Source organism: Mirounga leonina, unplaced genomic scaffold (genome assembly GCF_011800145.1).
Source record: "Mirounga leonina isolate KUSES-001 unplaced genomic scaffold, KU_Mleo_1.0 Mir_115, whole genome shotgun sequence".
NCBI classification, from domain to species: Eukaryota; Metazoa; Chordata; class Mammalia; order Carnivora; family Phocidae; genus Mirounga; species Mirounga leonina.
In genome coordinates this window covers 72,149,806-72,157,455 of record NW_023270268.1, presented here as the reverse complement: position 1 = coordinate 72,157,455, position 7,650 = coordinate 72,149,806, and the positions used below count along the sequence as shown (strand labels likewise).

The 7,650-nt window shown below is 45.1% G+C and overlaps 1 protein-coding gene across 1 annotated transcript; it reads right to left on the bottom strand.

Annotated features, from left to right (window-relative positions):
- Positions 1-5,589: 5,589 nt before the first annotated feature.
- SOX2 (SRY-box transcription factor 2) lies at positions 5,590-7,075 on the bottom strand. The gene has a single exon (XM_034989985.1). The coding sequence runs from the start codon at positions 6,676-6,678 to the stop codon at positions 5,710-5,712; it is 969 nt and encodes a 322-aa protein (XP_034845876.1). The 5' UTR covers positions 6,679-7,075; the 3' UTR covers positions 5,590-5,709.
- Between the last annotated feature and the right edge of the window lie 575 nt (positions 7,076-7,650).

Below are 7,650 nucleotides of genomic sequence, written 5' to 3'. Positions count from 1 at the left end.
AAAATCCATCTAGACCTGCATACAGAAAGAGAGCTCTCTGCCATGGGAAATCTTAGCCTTGTCTTAGCAAGCCATCCTCCCAGAGGATCTCACAGTTAGAATAAGAAAGTCAAGACCATTATTTCCTGAAGGCTACAGAAGCAAAACATAAAAACTGAAAACAAGAATTGTAAAACTGGACAGCACTGTGAGAAGGAACAGCAGTTACAAGTCTCCCTGGGTGATATCAGAAGCAGGTTTTCAGAGAAGTTTTTTAATAGAAAATAACTATGAGAGCCACCAAACAAATTCTCTGGTTTGGGCAATTTCTCTGTCTTTGGAAAGCTCCTTCCACAGCTGCTTACTCTAGAACTCCAGAGGCTGTGTCCCTTTGGATTTTATCCACATTTTCACAGTAAAGTTCAAGTGTTTCTTCCCCTTCTCTTGTCTTTAAGGGATCCACCTCATAGACGAGGTCCCTAAAGAAATCCACCCAACCATCTTCCAACTCTAGTAAAAAAAAAAAAAAAAGGCGCAAAGAAAAGAAATAAATCAACCCTCATCCTCAACCTCCCTTGTAGCTGTCCAAAGCAGTTTTTGCTCTGAAAGCAAGAAAAGGCAGCATTAAAAATAATAATAATAATAGAGTGAGATGCAAATTATTTTAAGGCAATAATGGGAGGGGGGAGGTGCAAAGTGTTGGAGAAGTGTTAATTCAAGTCTCTGCTAAGGCTCAAGGCGAAAGAAACTCCTTCCAGAAAGCAAAATATGAGGACCTGTTTTGCAAAATTCTCCAAGAGCAAGAAATAAAGGGGGGAGGATATAAAAAGCTCTTTTCATTACAATAAATAAATAAATAAATAAGCAGCGCCAACAAGCAGGCGATCAAACCACAGTCAAACTTCAATCTCAAAGCAGTTAGCTATAAACTGTTAGCAGTTGAAAAGTAAACCTGTGCACACAAAGGCACTGTTTAAATTTCTTCTTGTAAGGGTTCTAAATGAAGACCCAATCACTATGCAGTTAAGCGGTATTTCTTGTCCCCCTGAGGCGCTGATCAGTTCTTTTTAATGTGAGAAAACTGGCGGCTCAAAACCCGTCAATGGAGCTCCCACAACAAAAGTTCTGAAAAGCTGAATGAATTGGGTTTGTAATTACTGCATCCCGTCCCCCCACCCCTTGCAGCTTATCTCTTATTCATTCACCTTATATTATTGTCAAGGAATCTTACTCTCAAAATCATTCCCTTACCATTTTACCCAGGGCCCCAGAGGAACTTATGACAGAGCAGAAATGGAACACTTGCCCGTCCCCCCCCTCACCCCACTACACCTGGAAATGTTCAAACCAGTAGGTGGGGAGGGAAGGAGGGACTATCTTGTACCCCAATTTACTCTGAGACTACTAGAACTCAGAGTACTCAGCCTATGGAGACTTCCATTTTAAAACCCGAATTTTATTGGCAAACAGCAAATGTGTGTCCTTCTAAATTCAGAACCTGCCTGAGTCTCTGAAATCCTGTGACATCTCCACTTAGAAAAGGCAAAGGTTATAAATAAATCCCCTCCCCTCTCTCCCCAAACTGCAAGGCCCTAAAAGACCTTTCCAGACATGATGGAGAATCTAAGGTAACTTCTTATGTTTTTTTTTTTTCTTTTAAAACAAAGCCAGTAAATGAAATAGAAAAAGAAACTATCCCCCCAACTCTCAGCCCAGGAAAAGGTTTTATGAAAAAGTCAGATTTAGAATGCCAGGGCTCTGTGTGTATTTCAATCCAAGGCATGGCTGATGGAGAAGATTCTCCTGAGATTTCCTACTGTAAGAATGTGTCGGTTCTAGAAATAAGTACAGCTATTACAACCAAATCTACTAGCAGACTAAATAATTAATTGAAGCGTTGCTCTTTGACCCTGGAAAAGTCCAGTAGGGACACGTTTATAGTAATAATACCTCCGAATGAGCCCTTGTCAAATATTCATTTAGTGGTTAATGTGAGCCATTTTCCCCTGGGACCGTCTGTAATACCAGCTTCCCAGCATTGGCAAGAAACCTTGCTAATCTACTACAGCTCAGCAAAATATTTTAACGCTCTTTATTTAAAGTAGGGGGCGGGGGTGCGGGGAAAGAAAAAATTGCAGAGGGAACAAACTATAATCTCATCCTACTACACATTTCCATTCCATGTATAAGGTTAACAAAACATTAAATTCACTCCTTTGACTGGAAATTGAATGGTTTTTGTGAACAGAATAATATCCCAAGGAAGGAACTGAACATTTCAACAACTAACTTCAGCACTGAGAGATAACCATCTCTGGGCAAGTTTATGGGTTTACCCCCTTCTTGGAAATCATATTATAATTAAAATATTGTATGTTCAATATTAATCTAGTCATGAAACTGCACATCTTGGGGAATCATTTAGCCCAATCAAATAAACAATAAAATATATGACATTTTCCTCAAATGCAGTTTATCAAAAGAATTTATATTTGCGAGCAAAATCATTTGGCTTTCATTTAGGTAGGAGATATGGAGGGATAGGAGGGAAAATGGGAGTTCTCTTGTTTTAGGCAGACAGTGACAATCACTCAAAACTAGTTCAACTTCCTAAAATTGCTCTCTTCCCTCTTGCAAAATATTTGAACTTGAGCATTTTGCCAAAGAGTTGTTGCTTTTTTTAGTATGATCCTGTGGGCTCTTTTGTTTTGTTTTGTTTTTTAAGGGAGCCTAATGCAGTGCAATTACTCTAAGCCCTATACATATTTCTAATATAGCTCTATTTTTTTCAAATATATACGCTCCATATAGTTGATTGGCTCAAATTCCGGGAATATCCTCCCCACCCCCCAGCAAGATCATTTGGATCTTTATTCAAAGTTTCTTTTATTCGTATGTGTGAGCAAGAACTGGCGAATGTGCTCATTACCACGTGAATAATCCGTATATGCATTACAATGGCTGGCCAGGCCGGGGGAAATTCTTTTAGAGTCTCTGCATTAATTAGGGGGGGAAATGCCTCGCTTAGAATTGGGAACTGGCATAATAATTGTCCTTTACCCTAAAATGAATTTTTAAAAAAGAAATTGAAAACCAATACACACCAAAAATAAAGCAAACCACATGAAATAAAAATACAGAAAATATGAGGATATCTCCAGCTGAGCCCAGAACTAACATTAGCAACACCACGAGAGAGAAATACTTTCTTGGAAAACGAGAAAGTGCAAACCAGCGGGTTGAGCTAACTTAGTGGCTGCAGCCGGTATTTTACTCAAGGGTGGAAGGCGCTGCCGGATTCCAACTTCTCCAAAGTTGTAGCAAGTTGACACAACAAGCCCTTGAAATTGTGGGTAGCAACCCACGCTCTTAAAAATGCCTGACTCGTGGTTCCTGGTCCCCTTTGGTCGGGGAAGTTGAGCGAGGTAAGCAGTAAATAAGGAAGAAAAGTCCCTGAGTCGGTCCTACAGATTCTCCGGCTGCGCCAAAGCGCGGGTCGGTTGTGATGTAGAAACATCGCTAATTCAAAGACCATGGCGATTCCCCAACTTTTCCGCTCCCACTGAGGACAACTATAGTCTTTCTTTACCTTTCCTAGGGCAAAAGAAAACAACAAATCCAATCTTGTTTCCCCACCCCTTTCCCCTCCCCCTACTTCTCTACCACTGTAGTAAAACATGGTTAACAGATCAAAAGCATAATCATCTCCAAATGTGATTAGACCGGACAAAGTAAAATATCTACCTCAGAGTTGATTGTTTTCTTCTTTAATATGGCTGTTGCCTGGCTTCTCTTTTGCTCGTTATCAGCTGCAGAGATATCCGATTTGGGACTACAGGCTTGGACCCGCGCTGCCAATTTAAGAAATGGAATACGTGGAGGGAGAGAGAGGAAAAAAGAAAATAAATAATAATAATAAAAAATAGCCGTGATAAGTCGGGGGGGGGGGGTTCGTAAGGCGCTCTTTGCTTTCCCTCGCCCCTAAACAGGAAAATGTAGAAGAGAAAGTTTATGAAGCCAAGGAACAAAGAAAGCAAACCACTTGTTTCCTCTCAAACAATAGCAGGACTGAAGTAATCCAAACACCCACCCAGCAGATGAGCACTTTGCATGTCTAGTTTGCAATTATTCCGATACAAGAAGCATCATTTTCCCCTATAACCAGGTTTCCAAAGGGCCATTGTGCATTGAGGAAAACGAAAACAAAACCAGCCAACCTGGTTCTGATTTGGCTCAATACCCCATCTGCTGAGCTACATGAAAATTTTCAGAATTGACTCCTTCTTCCTGGCAACAAGTGGCATAAATCAGTTTTAAGTATAAGTCCCCATCATGCTTATTCATGCTGCTTAGAAAAGGAGGGGGTGGATTTACAATATATGCCTCTAGTTTCTTCTTTAGAAATGATATAAGCATTTCAATTTTTTGAGAGTACTTATTCAATTAATCATTCAGACATTTATTTGTTGCAATTAACATTAGCACATGCTATTGGACTAAAATATCAAGGTTTTAGGTATTCTGCTTTCTTGGCTGAGCACAGTATATACCCCGAGGAGTTATGTATATATCAGTGTTATCCAAATAAATGAAAGACTCAAGCATAATTTCAGTGTCCATATTTCAAAAATTTATTTATCTCAAACTGTGCATAATGGAGTAAAAACTTAAGTTGAAAATGTACCTGTTATAAGGATGGTATTAGTTCAAATATATACATGGATTCTCGGCAGACTGATTCAAATAATACAGAGCCGAATCTTTAAAATACAACTACGGAAAATAAAGGGGGGGGGGAACCTTAAAATATCACAATAAATTTACAGAAATATTACAAACCATAAGAAAATATTTCAAACACAGTAATTTATGTTGTTGGGTTGTTTTTTTTTTTTATCTGAACAAAATGGAAAGTTGGGAAACAAAAGCTATTATAAATTACCACGATGTCAACCTGTATGGCCATTTTTGCTTTTAACAGTAAGTTAAAAAAAAATTTAGTACAATCTAAAACTTTTGTCCCTTTAAAGAAGACCACGGAGATGGTTTTGCCAGTACTCTAATTTTTCCTTTTGTACAATTTTTTTAAACAATTAAAATGTCCAAATCTGAGTAATTTTCTTCTTTCCACGTTTGCAACTGTCCTAAATTTCAGCTGCAGAATCAAAATTCAGCAAGAAGCCTCTCCTTGAAAAATATTGGCAAATTCTCAGCTTATAAACAATGGACATTTTGATTGCCATGTTTATCTCGATAAATACTGTACAAAAGTTGCTTGCAAATATTAAAACATTTTTTTCGTCGCTTGGAGACTAGCTCTAAATATTACTGGTAAAGACTTTTGCAAACTTTCTGCAAAGCTCCTACCGTATCACTAGAACTTTTAAAAAGTTTTGCGTAGTTTTCTTTCCTCCAGATCTATACAAGGTCCATTCCCTCGCCCTCCCCACCCCACCCCCCTGGTTTTCTCTGTACAAAAATAGTCCCCCAAAAAGAAGTCCAGGATCTCTCATAAAAGTTTTCTCGTCGGCATCGCGGTTTTTGCTTGAGTGTGGATGGGATTGGTGTTCTCTTTCGCAGCTGTCATTTGCTGCGGGTGATGACTTTTTTTTTTTTTTTTTTTTGAGCGTACCGGGTTTTTCTCCATGCTGTTTCTTACTCTCCTCCCATTTCCCTTGCTTTTCTTTGAAAATTTCTCCCCCCCCCCCCCCCTAGTTCACTGTCCGGCCCTCACATGTGCGAGAGGGGCAGTGTGCCGTTAATGGCCGTGCCGGGCACCGGGCCGCTCTGGTAGTGCTGGGACATGTGAAGTCTGCTGGGGGCGGCGGGCTCCGGCACCTCGGCGCCGGGGAGGTACATGCTGATCATGTCCCGGAGGTCCCCGGCCTGGCAGGGCGCCCTGGAGTGGGAGGAAGAGGTAACCACGGGGGGGCTGGAGCTGGCCTCGGACTTGACCACCGAGCCCATGGAGCCAAGCGCCATGCCAGGGGTGCCCTGCTGCGAGTAGGACATGCTGTAGGTGGGCGAGCCGTTCATGTAGGTCTGCGAGCTGGTCATGGAGTTGTACTGCAGTGCGCTCACGTCGTAGCGGTGCATGGGCTGCATCTGCGCGGCGCCGTGTGCGTTGAGGCCCGGGTGCTGCGGGTAGCCCAGCTGGTCCTGCATCATGCTGTAGCTGCCGTTGCTCCAGCCGTTCATGTGCGCGTAGCTGTCCATGCGCTGGTTCACGCCCGCGCCGAGGCCGGCGCCCACCCCGACCCCGCTCGCCATGCTGTTGCCGCCCGGGGCCAGCAGCCCGCCGGGCAGCGTGTACTTATCCTTCTTCATGAGCGTCTTGGTTTTCCGCCGGGGCCGGTATTTATAATCCGGGTGCTCCTTCATGTGCAGCGCTCGCAGCCGCTTGGCCTCGTCGATGAAGGGCCGCTTCTCCGTCTCCGACAAAAGTTTCCACTCGGCGCCCAGGCGCTTGCTGATCTCCGAGTTGTGCATCTTGGGGTTCTCCTGGGCCATCTTGCGCCGCTGCCCGCGGGACCACACCATGAAGGCGTTCATGGGCCGCTTGACGCGGTCCGGGCTGTTCTTCTGGTTGCCGCCCGCCGCCGCCGCGGTGGAGTTGCCGCCGCCGCCGCCGCCGCCGCCGCCCCCCGAAGTTTGCTGCGGGCCCGGCGGCTTCAGCTCCGTCTCCATCATGTTGTACATGCGGGCGCTGTACGCGGGCCCGGCCCGCCGGCGGCCGCCGACCCTCGGCCCGGCCGGGACTTTGGGGGGCCCGCGGGCGGGGGGAGAGGAGGAGGGGAGGCGGGCGGGGGTGTCGGGAGCGCAGGGCTCCGCGAGAAAAATCAGGCGAAGAATAATTTGGGGGAAGAAAGGAGAGAGAGAAGCAAACTGGAATCAGGATCAAAAAAAGCGCTTCCCTCCTCTTCTGGCCGATCCTGCCGCCGCCGATGATTGTTATTATTATTTTTTGGAAAGGCTTAAGCCTGGGGCTCAAACTTCTCTCCCTTTCTTTCTCTCTCCTCTTCTTTCTCTCAGTCCCAGTCTTAAAGAGGCAGCAAACTACTTTCCCCCTTTTGCAAACACTCTCTTCTCTGCCTTGACAACTCCTGATACTTTTTTGAACAAGTTAATAGACAACCATCCATGTGATGGGGGCTGTCAGGGAATAAATGGGTTTCCAGCGACCAATCAGCGCGCAGCGGCTCCTCCACTCGAGCCCAGCCTCGCCGCCGGGTTTTGCATGAAAGGGGGCGGGGCCTGCCGCGCCGCAGGCCGCGCGGGGGAGGCAGGGGGAGGAGGGGGAAGGAAGGAGGGAGGGGGAGGCGGCTCCCACAGCCAGCCTGCCAGCCACTGAGAAACCTTTGTATCCCCTCTCGCAGCAACAGGTCACACCACACGCCTTTTCGAAGGAAGTGGGTAAACAGCACTAAGACTACGATTTTTTTTCTTCTTCAAACTTAGTATTGATTTACTTTTTGGTGCGGGCCGCTGAGTTGAGGAAGGGGCGCGAGAAGCCGCTAAGGTGGTGGGGTGGGGCAGGGCAGAGTGGGTGGTTCAGGGCGACTGTCCTACTAGTATTTCAGGAAGCAGACGGTGCAGGAGTTGGTGTGTCATTGTTCTCTCGCTCCTCCGCACGCTTCTCCCCAACTCCAGCCTCTCCGGTGCTTCTCCTTA